The sequence below is a fragment of the Bos mutus genome, chromosome 7 (genome assembly GCF_027580195.1).
Source record: "Bos mutus isolate GX-2022 chromosome 7, NWIPB_WYAK_1.1, whole genome shotgun sequence".
Taxonomy (NCBI): domain Eukaryota; kingdom Metazoa; phylum Chordata; class Mammalia; order Artiodactyla; family Bovidae; genus Bos; species Bos mutus.
The window spans coordinates 70,553,343-70,578,077 of record NC_091623.1 but is presented as its reverse complement, the minus strand read 5'-3'; the positions used below and the strand labels follow the sequence as shown (position 1 = coordinate 70,578,077).

Here is a 24,735-nt window from a genome sequence, read left to right as displayed (position 1 = left end):
AAAGATCTGTTCAAGATAGAGACCCTGATCTCATATTCCCCAGTGCTATAGTGGCATTTCCAAATATCTTGCTTGGAGAGTATACTATCTCTCACGATCCTAAGAGACAGTAGGAACATTTGTTTGCCTCTTCTTTATGAATACAAGTAGACATATTATGTATTGTTTGGCCTAGAATGCTGTAACATGTATTATATATATATAATACCTATGTATTTTTTATGTGTAGTTTAGGCATCTAGCCCACTTCTCCCTCAAATCTTTTCATGTAGGTGTTGGTGGCTTGCTATCTAGAAGACACTAGAAGGTGTTGCTGGCTTGCTATCTAGAATGTTTGTCCACTTGGGCCACATTTGTCAACCCCAGGTAATCAGTTACTTGTTTTAGCCATTCTTAGGCTCCTTTGGGACTCTTGAGACATAAGTCAGAAGTCACGTATTTTCAGTGACAGAAGCTGTTTGTATTAAGAAACAGTATTGTTAGGATTAACATGTATTTTGACGTAATTGGTCAGCTTTTGGGGTGGAATATTTTGAAATAGCATGAAGTCATTTATAAATGATGATAACTTCTATTGGATGGACTAACGACAGTGGACTGGGATTGCCTATCCTGCAAGTATTCTTCTACATATTGGCAGAGCCTCTGCTTGTCACTCTGCGGAGTGCTACTATTGTTTTAACACTTCACGGAGACAAATGAAAGTTCCTAAGTTGAAGAAGTGCTTTAGAGGACATCTTTGAGAAAGGACTAGACACACTCTATCATGCATAACAAAAAACTGGAATATGCTTGTTGTCTGTGTGGGTGGTGGCTGAAGTTGCCACCTTTGCTCCTTATTTTATTGCTGATGTAGTTGGTATGATGTTACAGGTTGTGGTTATCTTGTAGGTTGACAGAATCTCTGGTATGGACTGTCAGGGAGTGAATACCAAATACTCTTTCTTCTCACACTTTGTTTCATTGAGCCAACTAGAAAGGAAAGGTCTGTTAATCAAATCCCTGGGGTGATTTATTTTTACTTTTACGGGCATATTGCCTTTGCTTATTGTCATTTGTTTTAAGCTATTTTTGCTAAGGTGCTGAAAGGCCATTTCTGAAGTTAGGCACTAAAATTCAAAATTATGGACATTATCATCTTACTTTTCAAATCATCCTAAGTTAAACTCCCCAAACCCCAGAGTGTGGAAAAGGGAGAAATCTGTTTAATTCCATCATGCTACAACAGTTTTGTAGCACCCCCCACCCCCCTGCCGCCAAATAGTGAATTCAGTGAAATATTTCAATTCTATTGACTGAGTTATAAGTTTGAATATAAAATTCTCCTGGCTTTCCTTAATCTTAGATCTCTAGATTTGGAGGCTTTTAGAGTCAGGTGGACCTGCTGGTGAATCTTTATCTGCCCCTTTCTAAGTTTCTGGTCCTTGGTTAAGTTAGATTGCTCATAAAGCCTCACTTGCCTCATCTGCAAAATTGGAATCGTGATATTACAATAATATAGTAGCTGTTTGGTTGAAGATGGGTGCCTGGCACATAGTAGGCAATTGGTAATTGTGAGTTTTTATTGTCTTTCTTTCCATGCCCTCTTCCTCTTAAAGTTTTTGTTTTCACAATCAGGAACTTGAGAAGGTGTGAGAAATGAGTACATTCTGGAGGAGTTGAGAGTACCTCCCTCCATCTAGGCCCCAGGGTCAAAAGCATAGCCTGGCACAGTTTTGATGGTTAGTTTGTGTTGCTGAAAGAGGGGTCCTTTGTGTGACGGCAGTCCAAGGGGCATGGTCACTTCACTACCTGCAGAAAGAGGTTGCTACGTTCCACTTGAGAGGCCTGGGGACACCCTCAAGAAGCTCCAAAGGTCCCCTCATTCTCTGGGCTCTTTGGGGAGAAGTGTAGGAGGAGCCGGCTGAGGGGAGGGCATAGAGGGCTGGAGCCCTTCTTCACTGAGATAGGATGCTCCGGTAGTCAACCTTCAGTTCACTGTGAAGCAATTGAGGAAAACAGGGGCTCACTCACCAAGCTGGGTTGCCATCAGATGTTCCTCGAAGGTTGCTCCATGAGTTACTTGTCACGAGTTCTTTGGGCATTTCCGTTGTTCTAGCATGGATAGAGTACACCCAGGGCCATCCACCAGGACTGGCTGTGATCAAGGCTGGGCACAAGTGTCCAGAGGGTGATCCGTCGCCCAGTGCTGGCGCATCCGCTGGTGCCCAGCTCTTGCCATTTCTGCCAGTCGGGGCTTGCCCTATATCAGGCCCAGTGCCACAGGGCTCTGCTGCTCAGGGGCGCCGCGGCTCCCCAGGGAGGCTGGGCCAGAGAGGCCGGTGTCGTCGGCGGGCGCCGAGACCGCGTCCCAGAGGCAGGTCCGCCGAGCCGGGGCGCAGACACGGCGGCTCCGCCAGGCCCATTAATAACCCGGAGGGCGCTGCGATCCGACAGCATGGTCGCCGCAGGCCTGCTTCCCGCGGCTGCCGGGCCTGTTCCTGCCGGGTTTGAGTCGAGGGATACCGGGCGTTCACGGCCGGCCGCCCCAGAGGGTGTGGTGTGTGTGTGAGGCCGCGGGTGTTGGGGGAGGGGGTTGGGAGAGGGGTGGTCCCCTCATGCGCCGGCTGCTCTGAAAGCTTCACTAAAGCTCTCACTTAGTTTATAACGTAAGAAAAAAAAATCGCATTTAGCCTCGGTATTAACCGTCTGGGAGGGATTTGGGGCCCTCTCCAAGGAAACTTTATCTTCATCATTAAAGACCCATTATTTTGATCATTACATTTGCTGTTTGTTTTTTTCTCGGGGGGGCTTTGGAGAAGAGCTTGCACGCAAGCACAGGGCACCCCAAACCCGCCAGAGCATCCCCCCTTGTCTCCCACCGGCTCCAGCAGAGCCGGGGACACCGCGCCAGGGCGCCCTCTGTGGCTGGGGTGTGGGACTGCGGCTCCACGGGGCCACGGCCGGCTCCGCCCCTCGCATGGACCTTCTCGCGGGAGCAGAGCGTGTATCGAGGACCCGGGGGTGGCGGGTAGGGTCGCCCGCCTGCTCTGGTGATTTTGAAAATCTCTTCGTAAAGAAAGGAAAACCAAACATAGCCAAGATTCCACCAAGGTAGAATCTCTCCGCGATTCCAGATGGGTCGAGAGACACTTTCCTCCTGGTACAATGATAAACACACCTCGAAACACCACGCAGAGCGAGAGTAGGGAAGAGGGTGAGAAGGAGAATAGGGAGGGAAGCGGGGCAGAGGCCGGGAGGAGAAGCCGCCAGCTGTCCCGTCGGTTCCTTGGAGACGACGACGCCATCCGAAGGCTGGAAGACGGCTCCGGAGGCTTGTGGAGGGCGCGCGGGGTCTCGACCCGGTACCAGGCGGGTTTGGGCACGGTGAATTCCAAGGGAGAGCGTCTAGTCCACCTCTGCCCCTGCTCCCAGTGGCCTCGGCGCCCTCGCGGCGTCACCTCCCTCGCAGGTGGCTCACCCGGGCGGGGAGGCTTGTTGTCTCGGGGTTTACCAGGGGTTAACCCTCTCCCTTTCCTCCCCTCCCTCTCGCGTGTCTCCGGCAGGTTGCGACATGTGCGCGGACAACCGCAACGGCGAGTGCCCCATGCACGGGCCGCTGCACTCGCTGCGCCGGCTCGTGGGCACCAGCAGCGCCGCGGCCGCCGCGCCCCCGCCGGAGCTACCCGAGTGGCTGCGGGACCTGCCCAGGGAGGTGTGCCTGTGCACCAGCACCGTGCCCGGCCTGGCCTACGGCATCTGCGCGGCGCAGAGGATCCAGCAGGGCACCTGGATCGGGCCCTTCCAGGGCGTGCTCCTGCCCCCGGAAAAGGTGCAGGCCGGCGCCGTGAGGAACACGCAGCATCTCTGGGAGGTAAGTCTCCTGGCCACCCAGGACCTTGCCACCCGGCAGAATCTAGGCCCATATAGAGCCTCCCTTGTTCCCCAGAGGGCAGTGGAGACACGATTTCTCTGGTCATGCAAATATCTGGTATTTGCAGCTCCTGCAGAGAAAGAGGTGCCCATAGCAGCCCAGCCAGGAAGCAGCCCAGACTTACAGGTTTCTGAAGATGGAATCACCTTAACAAGCTGCCAGTCCAGCTGCGATAGATTTGACCCTTGGTCTCCCTTGATCTTGAGAAAAAGAGAAAACACCTGAGGAAATAACAGAGGAGGTTGGGCATTGGGATGTGAACTAGGCGAATTTTGTGTCCTATTTTTAATCTCTTCCAACACGTTTTTGTGTTTGTCCACTGGGCAAGAAGGAACATAAGCATAAACAGGAAGAAGGAGAGTCAGGCTTATTTTCTCCAATACAGACAATTAGGTAAACACCGAATGTGAGAGACTGTAACACATTCCACAACTTTCAAAGTGCCCAAAGTAAAGCAAGACTATATTGTGAATCAGAAATCACAAATTCTGCTTCTTCTCTGAAAAGGTACAATTGTTCAGATAGAAAATCATACTGTACGAAAACTCTGAAGTGGTTCGGTGTAACGCAATTGATAGAACTTCAACGGTACAGTCTTACCTGATGCTATTACTTAAAAATCAACAATGTATTTGAAAAATATTAACCTGAGATTTGTCTCAGAGCTTCATAGTTGATGACCAAGGTCCATTCTGAAAGAGACACCCCCACCAATTTTGGATATTCCTACCATGGAGAGTTGTTCGTGAAAATAAGGTGCCATAAGTCTTACCCTTAAGCGATATGTAAATCTGACAGAGACCAGGGAATATAATGGAATAGGATTAGCCAGAAAATAAACATTTTTAAATGCCAGGGGCCAAGTTGGCATGGACCTTAGGGCTCCATTAATGGGTCATTTCTGCAACAGCCTGAACCCCACACTTGGCTCAGTATCCTGCAAGATGACTGTTTTCATTGCAAGCTGCCCTTTAGTCACTAAATAAACTCATGGGATTCAACAATCTGCTCAGATTTTTGCTGAGCACCTTCTCTGGCCAGCACAATGACTTGGTCTCCAGAACACTTATATGACTGTTGGCAGTGGGCTACTATGGCTTGTGTCTTCAGAGCCACCTTTGATGGAGGAGGAGCTAAATCGATGAGCTCATAGAGAAACAGCCCAAGATGACTTGATGGTGGCTGTTGGGCTATGTACCATACAGTTTCCACTGGTGCACTGGGCCCAGGCTCCCAGGTTCCAATTCACACCTAAATTGTTATTGGAAAACAGTTACATTTTCAGTCTTTCAGATTAGGATTCTTGAATGAGGGGAACATAGAGACATATTTCTGTTACTAAATAGTGCTTTTAAAAAAACAGTTTTATATAGGGAAATGGGGCAGGAGAAAATGGTTGATACATTGAGGCAAGTTAGACATTAGCATTTTGGGGTAGGAAAAACTGAGAAGTGGGAAATAAAGCATCTGGTTCTGAAATGTTTCCTAGTTGGTTTTTGTTTCTGACTAATTAGTTGTAACCTCCAGTGTGGTTTAAAGTTTGCAAAACAATTCCAGGCACTTTTCATGTTCCAGTGGTGTTATTAGGAACACTGTACCATACAGTTGAAGGTCTGCCAGTACTTTTCTGAGGAAATTGTAAAGCAATTGTTTAGTGTACAGATTTATTCTATCTGAAGTGTTAAAAGTGAGAGCCATTATATTGCCCTCTGATGCCTTGAGTTCAGTGCCTGTCTATTTTTAGAGTGTTGGGGACAAAGCCACAATCATGTAAAAAATCCCATAGTTTATTGTCGTTGTTGGTTTTCATTTTCCTCAAAGGCTTTGAATGATTGAGATGTTGGCAGGAAACCACTCTATAGGTAGAATGTGATGATTTTTATCAATATTGAAAACTATGGAGTCTTTTTTCTGTACCTTTACTTGTACTTGATGAAGTTAAAATTCTGTTGCAGTGGAGGCCAGGGAATTTCATTTGCTGTTGGTGGTGATGCTTGGGTAGATAGAGTGAGTTTTGTCTGTTGCTTGAGGTATGTGAGTTGAGTGTGTTGGGGATTGGTGCATAGACTTGGTTCTGTGTTTAAAAATAATACTTGTTGGGTTTATGCTCGAATGGTCTACTTCTAAAAAGGACATAATCTGTTTATTTTTATCATCTGTAAGAATAGTTATAATGACAGTCCTTTACAGGACTGAAGAAATATTAAAACTGTGACCACATAAAATGTATCAGACTTCTGGGAGATCATATAAAATGTGACTGGCTGAGGTCAGGTAACAGTGCCAATGTCCATTTGTAAGATGAAATACTTCAACAGGTTTCAGATTTTTACTAGTATAATTACTTTTTAAAATATGAAGTATAAGTTTATTTTTAATTTTTAAGCATTATGATTTATTACTTTTATGAAATGTGACTATTTGGATTAAGTTACATTTATAACAAAATTCTAAATGTTGAATTGTTCCTCAGGCTTTAGTCTTTCCTTTCAAATCTAGATTTTATTGTGAAAAAAAAATTTTAATTGCTATATTTTTTATATCAGAAAGAATCAGTAATTGGAATACACTGTAGGTCTATAGAAACTCTTGGCAATAATTGTTTAATGACTCATGTAGTAATTATCCATTTTGAAAACATACTTTTAAAGATATCTTCTAGAATACAGATCGACATAAAGCAGATCTTGAAAAAATTAAAAGAATTGAATCATGACTATTGCATTGTAAATGTTAACTGGAATCGTTTCTCACATTTTTTCGTCCCTTGCTGATGAAGAAATGTCTTTATATTTAGAGTTCAATACTCAGGTCCTGATGGATCTTACTAAGGTTACTTATCTTTATTTCAGTACAATAAATGGACTGCTAATCTTTTCCCATCACTGTTTCCAAGTAGATGATGGATTTTTGTTTCAGTTTACAGTTCGTTGTTTTTAGTGTGGTTGTACTTTATTATACACATGAAGGCTTATTACAGAAACAGATTCACCTTAGTTACTCCTTTTGTTGAATTTTTGAAAGCTCTATTTCTTGTAGAAAAATGACTCTTTTTTAATATTTAAAGTATATCAGCTATGAAGAGCTTGATTGGTTTGTAAGTGTGATGTCATCTTTTAGTTAATATTTTCTTTGGGTATAATACTGGTTCATAAAAATATAATTTTATGAAAATTAAATATCATACCACTACCTTCATTATGTTTTGACTCTTTGGGGTACCATGGGAAATTCTAAGAATTTTTCTTTTTTAGCAATAATCCAAGGTAAAATTTTTTTGTGTGCCTTGAAGAGGTTAACAAGCTAAAAGTCAAATTTATCATTTTGGGGGGCCAATTTCTTTTAGAATCAGAATTTTAATGTATTTTACAAAAATAGTAAATTTAGATATCTTAAAATAGAAATATAACTGGATAGATTAAATAATCACTTGCCTTGCTTGTATACATTTATTCCAGCAAGACTTGGATGCATGATATATTTCTAGCTATTTGGCCATAATGGGAAAAATCTTTCTAAATGTTTTGCAAAGAAAACATAGTCTTTCTCAGCAACTAGGTCTTAGTGATGAGAGTGAGATAATTTTGTCCTAATGTGTTTTCTAATAAAGAAGTGAAAAGGCACATTTAATTCCAACATTTATGAAAACATTATCTCCATTATTAATGTGCCCCTTTTCCCTTGAGATAAATTAATCTAGTCCACACATGGTTTCTCCTTTCTGCTTAACATCAGAATTTAATATGACTGGACCTGAGGAATGTACACAGTGTATACTTTAAATTCTACTGGAAGAAAATACGGAAGTTTAAAATAAAGTTACAGTTTAAGATAGGTTAGAATTACTCAGGCCTTTCAACTCAAAGTCTGATCTGACAAGTTTTAACAACATTGACAAAATAAATTGCACTTATTTTCACCCTAGAAAAGTTACTCTGTTAATTGAAATAATGTAGTAACTTGTTAGGATAACAGTCAAGGTATTAGAAATTACACTAACTTGGAGTACTCTGCAATACTTTGGAGTTAATTTTATAGAATTTCTCTTTGCCTAGGTTAATTTGGGTGTCATTTTCATTTTTACTATGTAGAGACTTTAATTATTTTTCTTCAGAAAATCAAGGGGGATAATATACAGTGGTCCTTTTTGTGGTTTGATTTTGTGCCATAATATTTTAGATTTAATAAGAGGTTTACTTTGAAGCAAATAGTCTATTTTTCATCATTACTATTTAGCTTAGGTCAAAAGACATTAATGAAAACCAATATTAAAAATATATTGCATGCTACTAAATGTTTATATTTCAAAGCCATCACAGGTAATTGGTACTAGAAGGAAATGAATTGATCTCGTATTTTAAATGTATTATGTATGTTTTCATAAGTGACCCAGTTCCATATGTAGTACTGTACACATTTGTATATATTTAGATAGTAAAAAAGTCACTTGAAAAGAATAATTTTAAATTGAATAAAAGTAATTTAAAAATTCAATTAAAATTATTTAAATTTTTTCCAGTGATTGTACTGTAACTGTATATTCCATATTTTGCTCTATAGACATGGGTTCATTTTGGCCTGATTCACCAAAGTACCAGGGGACAGGATTATATAGCTATCACAGCTGTATTGAAGTAAAAGTTATGTTTCTCAGCAATTTATCATTTAATATAGCAGACTGTCATTTCAGTTTTGAACGTATTGACTTCATGAAATCCAAATATTCTCCTTCAAAACAAATCATAGTAATGTTACTATTATGTTTTTAATTATGCAGAGGAACAGCTGGTGTATCTCGTTGACTTTGCCTCATTTGATTTGAAGATGTCTTTTATAGTGGTGCCCATTTGATCGAGTGTGAGCATTTTGTAGTTTTACATAAACTGTAAAACCATCTGCCGCCTCTTGGAATGGTTTCCAGCATTGTGTTAAAAATAAAAACTTAGTACTTAAAGCTGGCTTTGAAAAGGTCATATAAAGTCCCGATACTCTTGGTTTATGTACCAAATGCCACCCTTGGTTTCTAAGTTCAAAAATGACTCTGTTAAAAAAAATTATAACAGCCATTTGGAAATTCTCATGTTAGTGAAGTTTAATCCAAATATACATGTGACTCTACAGTGTTTTACTTTTTTAGTTGCAAATGCTTTATAAAGAATGATGTATTCTATATCTGAAGGACTGCTTTTCTGATCAGTCAATTCAGTTTATCTATTGTTTATAGATTGCTTCTTTTGATAGCATTTTGTCCACATGAAGAAAATAATTCCTAAGTTTTTTGTGGTTCACTGCATATTTTCTTACATTGTATGATTTTTTTTCCCACACTGGGAAAAATAGAGAATGGAGATTAAAATAGAGAATGGAAATTAAAGTCAGAATTGCAGAGGTTACTGGACAGATGAAATCTGCTCTCCCCAGTCACTCTGTGGCAGCAAGTGATTTGATGAAAATGTGATTTAGGTAACACTGCATCAGAGAAACCTGCAGGGGAGCCTTTTAATTTTATGTGTCAATTAAGGCAGTTTTACTTATTCAGGGAAATCTATTGTGTTACCCAGAAACCATTTATAGTTGTTGTATAATGTTGTGAGTTTTAAAAAATTTTGGTTGAATATGAAAGTCTTATATTTTACTCAGCTGAGAGATCGTGTCTACAGTATCAAAATCCTCTTTTCTCAGAGGGTAGATGTGATACTTTGGTGTTTGGCCATTCTAAAAAAAATGCAGTGCATGAAACCACTATGAGACCGCCTTGCTCCCCCTTCTTTCTTTCTTTCTTTTTTAGACTCATATATACTCCCAGATTTCGTGAGTTCAGACATTCCTTGTGTATTTACACAAGAAATACAGACTCTGGTATAACTACTTAGCATAAAAGCCAGAGCAGCCAGAGCAGAATATACTTTTCCTTGTAAGCATTTGCCACCTCACTCAGATAAGTTACAGAATTCCATTATCCAAATTGTTACACATGTGTGACAGAGGTTGACCTTTCGTCATGTCAATCCTTTTTGTGTAGGCCCCAGGCTCCAGCCTAATGGCTCAAACCCTGATTTACTCACTGTAATAAGGGCAGGAGGTCGAGCAATTGTCAGGCTGCCTGTTCGTACTCTTCTTGGAGCCTGGTTGAAGGCTGTTAACACAAAGCTTTTCAAAGTGAATTTACAACCAGCACCACTGACAGAGGCCAATCAGTGCACCATAAATGTCAGGTTAGTGAGATTGAGCAGTAAGTAAAGTACTGACAGCACACTATTGGCTGGAATCAATTGACCAAGGTTTAACTGAGAAGAGCAATCTCCTTGTGGTGCTCTTAGGGAAAGAGCTAAGTGTGCAGCCAGGGTTTCCAGGTAGGATCCGTAGGTTTACCTGTAAGGGTTGGGGTGTCATCCATTTGCCACAGAGCATCCAGCATCCTGGTGTTGATATGCTGCACAATCTGGGAGTTCAGAGTGGTGGAGCCTGCTGACTCTGAGTTGGGTGGTTAAAAAAAAAAGTCCCAGCATTAGAAAGGAGAGAGAGGAAAAAAACATTAAAATATGGGGCTGTCAAAATTGGGAGACACATCCAGTGTGTTACAATTCAGTGAAAGGTAATTTGTTCAAATTGCAAACTGTACCAGGGAATTTCCACCAAGGCACAGACATAAATAAGCCCACTCTTCCTGGGGCTTAGCAGGGTGAGACTTTCATGGAAGTCACTAATGAGTGATTATGGGTTGAGGGTCTGAATATCCATGAGATGTGGTTTCTCTACCAGACGAATGTTTTTATCATTTTGTGTAATGACAGCCTGGACAACAATTCATTGAGCTCAGAAGGCATCAGCATTAAAATGGAGGAATCCATTAAAATGCTGTATGCAAGGATTTATAAATTAGGCAATTTCCTTGATTATTGCAATCATTTACAAAATTGATTGTTCCAGTGTGGTATAGACAGATTTCAGCACTGATCATTGACAACAAGCACATTCTCTGATATCTGTAGCTACTGGTCACTAAACCAGGTCACTATTCCTCACCCCTCTGCTGTTCTTGGTCTCAAGGTCAGGCAGACTGATTTCAAAGAAGCTTATAATTATGAAGTTTTTATTTGTCTTCAGAGGAGACTCACCTAGGCTGTGAGAGTAGGTAGGTCCAGGTTGCTCTAAAGGTTGTTACATTGTTTTTATATTTTAATTCTGAGTTGGGGGGAAGATATGAATAATCGTGATATGCTTCAGATTAGCAGCACAGATTTTGAGATGTTGCCAACTTAAATGAAAATAATTTTTGCAAATTGCAGCTGTAAATATTTGTTTGATTGAAGATCTTAAAGTCAATAATGTGTTTTATGTGTTGGTCCTTAGAGTTCTAATTATCCAATAGATATATTGTAGAGTCACTGGATTTTAGGTCAGTTAATTCTGGAAGGTATAATAAAGACATTGTTACAAGTGCGAAACACTCAAAATGCTGCAGATTTTCCTATATATGAACACACAGAAGTTCACTTGGTGCTTAATCACTAACCACAAACCACAGAGTTGTCTTGATTCCTGAAATATCAGAGATGGGCATGCCAAATGTGTCTGCAGAGCTCTGTCCAATGAAAGCTAGCCGTGCAGTTTATGCTTAGTACAAAATAACTTTAGCCATTTGTTTTCAATCATTTTGTTTTTAATCATAATTTTCCCCTTTTGGAACTCTAACACAAACTGGGGTTTGTAAAAGAATAACACTTTATAAAATTGTTTAACACTGTGGGGAAGGCAAAAAATTGTTCAGTTTGTCCTGATTTGAATATATAATAATTTGATCTCGAGGTAGTTCCTTGTTTTAAAGTGAAGATGTTACGTTGTGGGAAGGCCTGTGGCTTGTGGACACTTTGCACTTACTTAGGTACTGTCACTTAATACTGTAAATAAGAAGTTCATTTTCACTTTTAATTAGTTGTAAAATTCACTGCTTAAAAATTCAGTACAAAAGGCAGTGTTTTCAGTACTGTGTCTTGATATGATCTCTTCATTTTTATTTAAATATTTCTCTACACAGTATTCTGGTTTCTGTTAAGAATTAGAGGCCGTGTCACTAGATCTGTCTTGGGAGATCTTTGAATGAGGCACTCGGTTTTATAGATGTTTTTACTTGTCCCTTTGCACATTCATTTAATAAACCAACACCTCATGCACATGTTTGTCAAATAATGATATGGGATTAAGCCCATTTTATTAAAATGAACAGTATTTTTCCCTCTCTGTGATCATTTTAAATTAAAGCTGCCTCAGATAATGAAGTGTTGTCTATAGAAACATTCAGTGTAATCTAATTCACTAGAAAGTTCTTAAGTGCTTTTTAATTGGAATCAAATTAAATGTAATCAAGTCATGTTTTCGGTATCTTGTAAAGCACTGGGGCCTTAAGTGTTGTTAGCACACTTGGGAATATTAATGTTTAGTGCAAAAGCAGCAGTACTAAATTCTGAGATATGCTTGCAAACTCCAAAATGGTAGATAACCCATAAATAAATTATATGTTAGAGTGTAATGTTTTTAGAACCTGTTGTGTTTGTCCCAGACTAATATTCAAATTCATTTTTGATATGCGAAATGCACAAATAGTTCCTGGGGCAGAGAATCCTGAAAAGTATTGGTCTATTGAGGAAAGCACTTAATTTCAGTTTATTAAGATTAATTGCAATTTAAAATTTGGCCTGGGTAATCTACAAAAAAAAATTAATTATAAAACTTTAGTAGAAATGAGCTTTTCTATTAAAAATAATTCTTATCATAAGAAATTTAAACTGTATAAAAGTATAAACCAAAGGTAGCCATTAATGATGATTTTTATAATAGCCTTTTGAGAGATAATTATATAATGTGATATAATATACATTTGTTTGTGTATGCATTGTATATACATTGAATCACAGTTTGAGTAAAGATACTTGTGTTATTTCCTTGATACCACAAAACACATTTTTAAAGCAGCAAATAATGACACTATTTTCATGGAAGTTCCTGCAGATGTTTAAATTTGGCTCACCCATGAATAGATTTTGTGTCTAGTTCCATCCTCTGATCTCTGTATCTTTCCTGGTGGGAAATTTCAATCTGTAGACCCCACTGATACTGTAGATGCATTTCTACTGGTATATTCATATGTTTGATAGCCCATCTTAATAAGACCAGAGCTTTTCTGGGATCTAAAGGAAGATTTTAATGGTCCTCAGGAAGAAGGAAAAAAATTTATTTCTTTTAATAGATCAAGGTGTTAACGAAAAAGAATCAGATCTCTTTGAAATGCTTTTCTAAGTAATAATACTATATTTATGTAGCTGTATATGAGACTTCAGGGAACATACTTAATTTCTTTGTATCTCTTATTTATCCATATGGAAAAAAGAGCCATATTTGACTACTATGCAAATTAGAGGGGCAATATTTGTGATGTTTGTGTAATAAAAGAGATCTTTCTCTTTTCAGTTAGGGTTTTAACGATACTTTTTAAGACTAGTGGACTCTGCATAGAGTTATAAAGAATTACGTTATTTGTTAAACCAAAAGATTGTACATGGTAGACCATGATACATAGCTTGAATTTAATTACTATAAAATCAGGCTTAAAAAATATTTAAATACAAATTTATTTAGCACTGCTCTCAGGTAACAAAGGATTATGTGTTAAAGGGATACCATACAGTGTGGGGGACTTCCCTGGGGATGCAATGGTAAAGAACCCGCTTGCCAGTGCAGGAGACACAAGAGCCGTGGTTTTGATCCCTGGGTGGGGAAGATCCCCTGGAGAAGGAAGTGGCAACCCACTCCCACTTCTTGCCTGGAGAATTGCATGGACAGAGCCTGGCGGGCCGCAGTCCACGGGGTTGCACGGAGTTGGACGCGACTGAGCGTGTGTGATTCACTTCTCACAACTGAGAATTGACTCCCGATGTGGAAGGGGATGGACTCAGTAAAATCACAAAGGGCCCTAAACCTGAAGGTGTTTTGACTCTGATCAGGAGCAAGTTGTTAGGTAGGTGTGCCCCCACATACTGAATTCTGAATAGAAAAACATCTCCGTGCCCAGCGTATTGTGATTTGTCAATAAATATTAAATAGCAGCAAGTCAACATCATGGCACCTTTGCCACTGTCCATTAAAATGTGTGTGTAGCTGCTTGTGTACCAGTGAATACTGACATAATAGTGCATTGTACAACTCCTGAATATGTGTCAGTGTTAACCATAAAATGTATGTAAAGCGAGAATTCCAAGTGACAGAACAAGTTTTAATGAAAAAAGTAAGCATAAATGCTGAAACATGTCCTGGAGAGCAAAAACTAATCGAAATTTGTATTTTTTCTAACATATGTTTACTGAATACTAACCATGTCTTTTATGGTATCTGGAGTTTTTCCTTTGGTAATCCCATGAAGGTGATAGTCAAACTATTTGACAAGCACCAGCTTAGACCTTGGAGAAGGAAATGGCAACGCACTCCACTACTCTTGCCTGGAGAATCCCATGGACAGAGGAGCCTGGTGGGCTACAGTCCATGGGGTCGCAAAGAGTCGGACACAACTGAACGACTTCACTTTGGCACTTTTCACTTAGCTTATACCTTGCCCATAAACCTGAATGCCTGTGATTGTATCTGTGCTCCATGGGCTGATATCAGCTCCAAAGCTAGACTAGCTAGCAGAGCTTTAGCAAAGCCACTAAACAGATAATCCATCATGGGTGTAAAGTTTCAGTTTTGAAAGATGAAAAAGTTCTGGAAATTGATTGTACGACATAGTGGATATTCTTCACTCTACTAAACTATGGTAACTTTTATAACATGTGCATTTTACCATAATAAGAAAGGAAAAATAACTCTATGTCCAGTGATTTTTCTTCTAGCTCACTGATTATTAAACTCTAACATCCATAAGAATCTCCAGGTACAGGGAGCTCAGCAAAGTTCAGTCTGGGAACCTGCTCCCCAAAGATTCTGATTCAGTCCTGCAGAAGGACTTAGGAACCTATTTTCTGAACCAGTGTCTAATGTGGTGCTGGGACTACACTTGAAGAAATGAAATGCCAGGCTCTACCTTTCTCTGCCTTACTCCTTGGTTGTCCACTTCCCTTTCTGCTTCCTTCTTTGTCTTGGCTGCTCTTGAGCAAATCCAGTATCTCTTCAGCTTCCCTTCCATACCTGGTCTCATCTGTTCCTGTGTGAATTCTAGTCTTACCCTTGCTTTCATTTCTGCTACACCTTGGCTAATCTATGGGCATTTCCATTCTTCTCCCTTACCACCCACCCCCAAAATAGATAGATAAGTAGATAGATTTAAAAAAAGATATAAATATTACAGAGCTACTAACAGACAACCCTGGTAGCTCAGCTGGTAAAGAATCTGCCTGCAGTGCAGGAGACCCTGGTTTGATCCCTGGTTTGGGAAAATCCCCTGGAGAAGGGAACGCTACCCACTCCAGTATTCTGGCCTGGAGAATTATGGACTGTATAGTCGATGGGGTCGCAAAGAGTCAGACATGACTGAGCAACTTTCACCTCACTTCAACAGACAGGAAAATGGACTTCCCTGATTTTCATCTTTTCTGTCTTTCTGAAGTCCACCTGACCAGGTATAAGGAAGCAGCCAAAAAGGAGAAGGCTCTCCACAGCATGCCGACTGCAGTGTGTAATTAGCACCTCAGCAATCAGAGTGTGCTTCAGGAGGAGGTGGCCTGCTGAAAGGCGTTCGGTAGGTTCACAGGTCGAGTTCCAGCTCTCACCGGGTCTCAGCTATGTGACTGCAAGCAGATACCTTCCCTCCCTTGGCTCTTACCAGTGCTACATCCGATGGCACTGTCCTTTCTGTTTCTCCTGCCAGCCCCTTCTGTGCATCCAAATCGTAGAGAGAGGCCATATGCTTGCATAATATTTGCAGTTTGCAGCCAACTTTATCTGCAAATGTGCTGGTTGTTTTCGGTCTTCTTCAGGTTTGCATTTCTGCCGGTTGAGGGAACATGCAGCCTGTATTCTGATCAGAGCTTACCTGCTCTTGTTGTTTCAAATGGTGCCACTTCCCACACTCATCTCTCTTGGATTGTCTATCCTCACTTGTCTGTGGGAAGTTTCCATTTAGATATCCAGACATTGTTTCAAAATGAGTTCACTAATCATCCTCACCTCACATCTCCTCAAATAAGTATCTCCTTATGGCACCCCACTCCAGTACTCTTGCCTAGAAAATCCCATGGATGGAGGAGCCTGGTAGGCTGCAGTCCATGGGGTCGCAAAGAGTTGGACACAACTGAGTGACTTCACTTTCACTTTTCACTTTCCTGCATTGGAGAAGGAAATGGCAACCCACTCCAGTGTTCTTGCCTGGAGAATCCCAGGGACGGGGGAGCCTGGTGGGCTGCTCTCTGTGGGGTCGAAGAGAGTTGGACACGACTGAAGTGACTTAGCAGCAGCAGCAGCATTCCTAACTTACAGTGCTCTGGTTGTCCTGTTTGACCTATGAGCCCAACATTTTGGAGTTACTATAATGGCTTTTTTTTTTTAAGATTTTTTTTTTTTTGATGTGGACTATTTTTAAAATCTTTATTGACTTTTTTTTTTACAATATTGCTTCTGTTTTTATGTTTTGGTTTCTTGGCTGTGAGGCATGTGGGATCTCATCTCCCCAACCAGGGATCGAACCTGCACCCCCTGCCTTCGAAGGGAAAGTCTTGACCACTGGACTGCCAGGGAAGTCCCTGTAATAGCTTTTTAAAATATTTTTATTCCTGGCAACTAACAGAGTATCTGGCACATAAAAGGCACTTAATAAGCACTGTTGATCTTTTTCTATTTTTTAGAGTTGGAGTTTTTATATGAACAAACTGGAGGATCACTCAAGTAAAAGTTAATGGTGCATACAAATTATTTTGTAAAAAAAATAATCAGTCTAAATATGAATCCTAAATTGTATCCTAGCTTCTGGCCAGAAATATCCATTACTGAAAGCCAAATATCCTCTGTTGCTAATAACAAATAAAAGAAGATTTCTTTTTATTCTTGAACTTTGTGACTCATTTGACAGTACTAAAATGTCTAAACAAATCTTATCTGTGACACTTTTATAAACAAGGTATTAAAAATTGCAGTGGGACATCTTAGACACAAGCTGCAGTTGGTGCTAAGATCCACTTTTAGAGTCTACTTCTGTAAAAAGTAAGGGGGTAATGATCTGACACGGGAAACACTGTTGATCTGACCACAGTACTAAGAGCTAATACATTTAAGCTGAGACTTTGTGCGAGGCGTTCTGCTAGGAGCTTTATAGGAACGATCTCAATTAGCCCTCAGAATCACCCAATAAGGTAAAGACTATTACAGTATTTTTCAGATGAAGCCACTTTTCAGATGAAGGAGAAGTAACTCGCCCAAGGTTTAGGTAGTCAAGGTAGGGTTTCCAGAGGGTGTGGGGTGCAGAGTTTTTGTGGCACCCCACTCCAGTACTCTTGCCTGGAAAATCTCATGGATGGAGGAGCCTGGTGGGCTGCAGTCCATGGGGTCACTAAGAGTCAGACACAGCTGAGCGACTTCACTTTCATGCATTGGAGAAGGAAATGGCAACCCACTCCAGTGTTCTTGCCTGGAGAATCCCAGGGACAGGGGGAGCCTGGTGGGCTGCTGTCTATGGGGTCACAGAGAGTCGGACACGACTGACTCGACTTAGCAGCAGCAGCAGCAGTCTATAGCTATGAATCCTGCCCCCTCCCACTCTCAGACCTGAGCTCCCATCATATCACACAGGGCTCCAGTCTCTACCCCAGACTTTGCCTCTGGCCCTGGCTGGGAACACTCCCTCCCTGGTGGTCACTGCTTTGGTTTGTCAAATGCAGCCCAGCTATCTTCCCAGAGACCCCATAGCTCAGACCTTTGGCATACTTAGCCCAGGACTAACATACTTAGTCCATGTTCCAGGACCATGGACTTCACATTTATCATCCCCAGAAAATTTAACCTCCCCAGCATTCAGAGAAGTGCATTTATGGAGAAACTGCTGTGCATGGCACAGATATCATGAGTAATTCCAGTTGAGAACAGTGTCCAAAAAGTGCTGTTTGAAAGGAGAAGTTCCTGCTGGGAAGACCAGGGAAAGGAGGAGGAATTTGACCCTGGGACATAAATAGTTAACGCTCAAGAGTTAGAGGTTGGGAGAAAGGATGCTCCAAGGGGAGCGTCAGCCAGCCCCTGACAGTACTTACAAGTCCAGCTCTCCTCCCTCTGTCTGCTGCTGCTTTTTAAGTGGACTGCTTCCTATTCTGTGTCCTTGTGTTGCTAATTTCCACTACTGTGATTTTGCCTAGGCTGTTATTTCACCCAGAAGGCTTTTGCTTCTTATTCTGGTCAAACTGTACCTTTTACTTTTTTCCAGTTGTATCTTCATTGGGTGTGAATCCCACATCTGCACCACCCTTTCCACATTCTTTTTCCTTCAGTCCTCTCCTTGACAGTTAAAGCTTTGCTCTTTGCCTAATATTGCCTGCAGTCTCAGTTTGGTAAGCTCACACTTGGGACATACTTGGACTAAACCATTGCTTGTTGTTCATCTGTGATTCAGCTTTGACTGGGTGTCCTGTATTTTTATTTGTGAAAGTTCAGTTCAGTTGTCACTCAGTCGTGTCTGACTCTTTGCAACCCCATAGACTGCAGCATGCCAGGCTTCCCTGTCTATCACCAACTCCTGGAGCTTACTCAAACTCATGTCCATCGAGTTGGTGATGTCATCCAACCATCTCATCCTCTGTCATCCCCTTCTCCTCCTGTCTTCAATCTTTCCCAGCATCAGGGTCTTTTCCAATGAGTCAGTTCTTCACATCACGTGGCCAAAATATTGGAGTTTCAGCTTTAGCATCAATCCTTCCAATGAATATTCAGGACTGATTTCCTTTAGGATGGACTGGTTGGATCTCCTTGCAGTCCAAGGGATTCTGAAGAGTCTTCTCCAACACCACAGTTCAAAAGCATCAATTCTTTGGCACTCAGCTTTCTTTGGCACCCAACTCTCACATCTATACCAGACTACTGGAAAAACCACAGCTTTGATTAGATGGACCTTGGTTGGCAAAGTAATATTTCTGGTTTTTATTATGCTGTCTAGGTTGGTCACAGCTTTTCTTCCAAGGAGCAAGTGTCTTTTAATTTCATGGCTGCAGTCACCATCTCCAGTGATTTTGGAGCCCAAGAATATAAAGTCTCTCACTGTTTCCATTGTTTCCCCATCTATTTGCCATGAAGTGATGGGACCAGATGCCATCATCTTAGTTTTCTGAATGTTGACTTTTAGGCCAACTTTTTCATTCTCCTCTTTCACTTTCATCAAGAGGCTCTTTAGTTCTTCTTCACTTTCTGCCATAAGGGTGGTGTCATCTGCATATCTGAGGTTATTGATATTTCTCCCGGCAATCTTGATTCCAGTTTGTGCTTCATCCAACCTGGCATTTTGCATTATGTACTCTGCATATAAGTTAAATAAGCAGGGTGACAATATACAGCTTTGATATACTCCTTTCCCGATTTGGAACCAGTATGTTGTTCCATGTCCAGTTCTAACTGTTGCTTCTTGACTTGCATATAGATTTCTCAGGAGGCAGGTCAAGTGGTCTAGTATTCCCATCTCTTTAAGAATTTTCCACAGTTTGTTGTGATCCACATAGTCAAAGGCCTTGGTATAGTCAATAAAGTAGAAGTAGATATTTTTCTGGAACTCTCTTGCTATTTTTAATTTGTGAAATGTAGGATCCTATTAAGATGACAATTGGGGAGACACCTGATGGAGAAAGGAATGAACTGCCAGGGAGGCCGGTATGCCAATAGCATGGTGAGTTCAGAGGAGTGTGATGGGAGAGAAGGTCAGAGGTACCTGGGTTCAGGTAAATGAGACCATGGCAAAGACTTTGCATTTAATCCTGAGTGAGGAGTAGCGCAGGCTTGCTGTGTTTTAAAAGGATCACACTGGGTACCGTGTGGAGAACAGTCTTGTGGGATAAGGGTGTATGCCGGCAGGAGAAACTCAGAGGACAGGATTTGGCTGGAGAAATAAATTAGGAGTTGTGAGCATATGGCTGTTTAAATCTGTAGGGCCACTTGAGTTCAGCTGGGCAGTGTGGGAAGGCAGAGCTTTGCCTAGAGGAGGGCTATGACCTCTCTAGTTCTAGAAACCTCTGTGGATTGGATCTGCAGGTTGGCTGTGGATGAGGAGCCATGAGGTTGGGCACAACTGTGGATGCATCACCTTGTGTTCTTCCTGTGCCATTAATGGGGACTGTCCTTACTTTGCCTCTGTGATTGAGTGGCAGTGAGACAATAATATAGTGACTTAGAGTGATGCTGCTGCTCTTAAATGTGTTGGAGTCTGTGAACCATGAGGCCACTATATAATACGTCCTAAATGCAGTCTCTACCAGGATCCTTCCTCAAGGAGATGCTTAACCTGACTCACCTACACATTCTGTGGAAAATGTCGTGTATGTCCTCTCCTCATTGTGAGGCATCCCCGTTCTCTCTTGTAATTTTAACCACGTGGTTTAGTTGCTAGGTCACGTCCGACTCTTTTGAGACCCCATGGACTGTAGCTCTCCAGGCTCTTCTGTCCATGGGATTTCCCAAGCAAGAATCGTGGAGTGGGTTGCCGTTTCCTTCTCCAAGGGATCTTCCCGACCCAGGGATATAACCTACATCTCCTGCATTGCAGGTGGGTTCTTTACCAACTGAGCCACCAGGGAAGCCCAATTTTAACCATGCTTCTTGTGAAATCTTTATTTTTTTTATGGTTATAAGAGCTAAACATTTATGAAGAGTTATTTGGAAAAATGCAGAAAAATATTTTTAAAAGGAAAGAAAAATGAGCTGAAATTAATTTGGTGTCATTCTTTCTTATTGCAGTTAGTTTTTTCTTTTATTATACAGAAGGAAGCATGCTGTTTGCCTTTTATCATCAAATCAATAATCATTTTCCCCATATTGAAAATTCTTTGAGTATACAGCCAGTAATGTTGATTGGTTATATACTGTTTAATATGGTTGTATACAGTTGTTGAACTTTCCCTTTCTCCTTCTCACTCTCCTTTTCTCCTTCCCTCCCTTCCTTCTACCTTCTCTTTTTACTTTGAAAATATTTCTAATCATTTGATATCCCGAGTGTGTTGAATCATGTTTGCCAAAATACCTGCAGGAAAAACACACACACAGAGAAAAATTCCCTTTGTATACTCACAAAAATAATATTAACAATAGGAAACATTTGTCCTGCACTTTCTAGTTTATACGAGGTTTAGCCACCCCACCGGCTCACTGATTTTGTTGCTGCTGCCTCACGGAGGAGGCAGAGAGCTCTCTGTCCTGCCTGGTGGGAGTGGGGTGGGGAAGCTGGGGCCTGCGGGCTGCCTGCTCTGCTCCTCAGAAGGCCGGGCTGGTGGGGCTGGCTCTTTTGACCCGAATGCTCCAGGGGAGCTTTCCATCTGTCCAAATGTTAGCCTAGAACTAGACGCCTCCACACAGTGATGAAATCCTTAACAAATGTAGTGAGAACACTGAACATAAGGGCTTCATTTTTTTTTTTTTCAAATTGCTTGCATTTACAGTTAATTCAATTTGAATTATAAATCACCTCCACGCGAATGACTCATGCGCTCATAATTATGAGCTTTGTTTTCGAAAATGTACAAAACAGAGAAAAGTTGGTTTGCATGCTCTGCCTTGCCAAGGTAGGATGGAACCAGTTTCCAACTGAGAAAAGGGTTTCGCATCTTTGTACATCTTGTATTCCAGGCCTAGAGTTTTATAGGAAAATAGAAATACCTTTTAAAAACACACTTGGATCACTGTCCACACTGGCTCTTGCAAGGGATCAATATGCAAATCAAACTTAACTGTGTAGCAAAGTGAAAAAAGTTTTTTCTATTTCAGGACATTTCTCTTCAGGCCACTTGAAACCCTTTTTCCAAGTTCTGACCTCTGGGATCCACAGAGGCAAATAGGTTAGGCCTTATAGGTTATGATGAAAGTGAGGAAATGGTTTCAGAAGTGAATCACTTTCATTGTCTTTAAAGGACTGGAGAGAAACAGTAAGGATATATTCAGAAAACAACCATATAAATAGATAATTGCTGAAATATTTGGATAATTTTGAGAATAAATGCAGGCTAACATTTTTGGACAGTTACATCAGCTTTTCATAATAACCCTGTCTCCCGGCCAGTAATTTCCTTGTTCTCCCTAATTTACTTCACTTTTCTGTAGCTGACTAATTCCTCGTTCTGTACCTCAAATAAACCTACTTTCCAGCCACCAAGTTCTGTTTGGAGACTCTTGTATAAGTTACCTCCTGTTTTTATGCACAAGCTGGTTCCCACCCCACTGCCAGGGTGCTCCTGAGCCCTGAACTAGCTTTGGGCTTTCTGATGACTTTCCCCATGGGGCATCGAAGGATGCCTGATATCCCAACAGTTCGCTTAATTTTGGACCCAGGTCCAGAGTAATTCTAGAGTTATGCAACTTTTAAGAGTCTTAAGGTTTCTAATAAGGGGTGTGGGTACTGGGAGAGGGCAGTAAACACACCCAGCAGTCTCTGCTAGGGGGCTGATGGCTAAGTGGTCACAGCCAAGGTTGGACTGCCCTAGAAGGCATGGGTCATTTGAGGTACCGTGGGTTTTTGACTTTTTTTTTTTTCCTGGCCGAGGGAGAGGAACGTCAGTGAATTCTACTTTTGAAAACTGTTTAGTAGCCTGGCATGATGGAACTGTTCACGCTCTTAACTTTGGATCACAGCAAGTTTGTGTCTGGAAAGTGTGAAATGGGTGTTTTACAAATACATTCTAAAGGACTAGATAACCAGCAGGAAACAGGGTGGTTTCATTTTGGTGTCTCATCATCTCTCCTGTTTGGCTAGAGTCACCAATGGATTTTGCTTAGCTTTACCCTGCTGGCATAAGATATCTAATGGTGGAAGTTCTATTTAAATCTTGCCGAAGTTTCCTGAGCAGAGAGCTTCTCTCAAAGCAGCTGAAGAGAGTGTCGTGTAGGAATGAGTGTAAAGTCCAAGCAACATTTGCTTTGCATGCATGATGATTAACCTACTGAGAAGTGGAGTGGGAGTTGTGGAGGTGCAGAAAGTGTTAACAGAGGCAAAGTTGGAAGAGTTCACAGTGTGACAGAGGAGAGCCACTTAGTTAGTCTATATATTTGATAGGCACCTGCCATGTGCCAGGTACTCACTATTCAGGGTTGTTGGAGGGTAGTGTTGTCTTAGAAAGACATAGTCTGTGCCTACAAAGTCATCAAATAACCTAGGAAGATATTTAAATGAAGCAACACACAGTGAGTACAACAGATTGTGAACTGATTGTGAAAATCCAGAGTGCTAACTCAAGAGGGGAATGAAGGGCAGTTGGGGAAGAGAGTCATCTAAAGCCTCTGAAGGTGAAGCTGCTGTCAAGGCTTTCAGGGACAGGTGTAAGTGGAATAGTAACCAAGAGGAGAGGTGGCATTTCAGGTAGGCAGAAAAAGGGGTGCAAAAGGCTTGAGGAGGAATAAACTACTTAAAAAACTTTTTTTCAACTGCAGTATAGTTGATTAACAATGTTGTGTTAATTTTTGTTGTACAGCAAAGTGGTCCAGTTATACATATATATTTCCCATTGTGGTTTATCACAGGGTATTAAATTTAGTTCCCTGTGCTATACAGTAGGGTCTTGCTGTTTATCCATCCTATATATAATTGACTGTGCTAATTCCAAACTCCCAGGATTCCCTCCTCCACCAGTCCCCTGGCAACCAGAAGTCTGTTCTCTGTGAGCCTGTGCAAGTTGCTTTTGTCAGAAAGGATCCCTTGATCTGTTGGTGTCTCTCAGTGGGGTGCTAGTAAGAAACAAAGCTGAACAAAGCTAGTAAGAAACAAAAAGGCATATCAGTGGGATTCTTGAAAACTGGTTGGAGAGTTGAGATTGAGGTGCAAATAGGAAACTCTAGCATTATCTTTAGAAGCTTCACTTGAGGAGGGCCAGTTGCAGATGAAGAGGATATGAGTTGGACTCTGCAGATAGTATTTTGACTTCTATGACTATAGGTGATGGAAGTTTCACCAGCATTTGAGATCTTGCCTTCAGTCAGACTGATAAAGATTTTAACAAAGCTAGGCACATCCCTGAATCCCAGAGAATTTCAAAGACTAAAGCACAGTTCATCATACACATGAGCTGTGGGTCAAGGTGCATAGCTCTCTCAGGGCAGTTGAATGTTGTAGCATCCTAAATTTGGTATTTAACTCCAAGTGAATCCCAGGGACGGGGGAGCCTGGTGGGCTGCCGTCTATGGGGTCGCACAGAGTCGGCCACGACTGAAGCAACTTAGCAGCAGCAGCAGCACCAGCAGCATCGAATTAGATGGACAAAGGAGTAGTTCAGTTCAATCGCTCAGTCGTGTCCGACTCTTTGCAACCCTGTGGACTGTAGCACACCAGGCTTCCCTGTCCATCACCAACTCCCGGAGCTTGCTCAAACTCATGTCCATGGAGTCAGTGATGCCATCCAACCATCGCATCCTCTGTCGTCCCCTTCTCCTCTTCCTCCAAGAGTGAGCAATAAGTAGAAGGATGCTTGGAAGGGGATTAGGAGCTTCTCTAAAACAGCAATTTTCTGTGTAGAACCTTTTTCCCCCCCTTGCTGATAGTGTTCATGGTTGGGCCACACAGCTGGGGTGTGCTCTTCTGTTGAAACAAGGAGGTGTATCTTATGCTTTGTGACAAATGAATGCATCTCATTAGACTCACGATCTAATTATTTCTACCTTTATGAAGTTCTTCA

At 41.4% G+C, this 24,735-nt stretch overlaps 1 protein-coding gene across 2 annotated transcripts in view; it reads left to right on the top strand.

Annotated features, from left to right (window-relative positions):
• PRDM6 (PR/SET domain 6) overlaps window positions 1-24,735 on the top strand; it is a 113,670-nt gene that overhangs the window by 7,018 nt on the left and 81,917 nt on the right. For both annotated transcript variants that reach the window (XM_070374082.1, XM_070374083.1), the window contains one exon: window positions 3,546-3,853. In XM_070374082.1, the coding sequence (XP_070230183.1) occupies window positions 3,546-3,853 (308 nt within the window). The remainder of the gene's footprint in view (window positions 1-3,545; window positions 3,854-24,735) is intronic.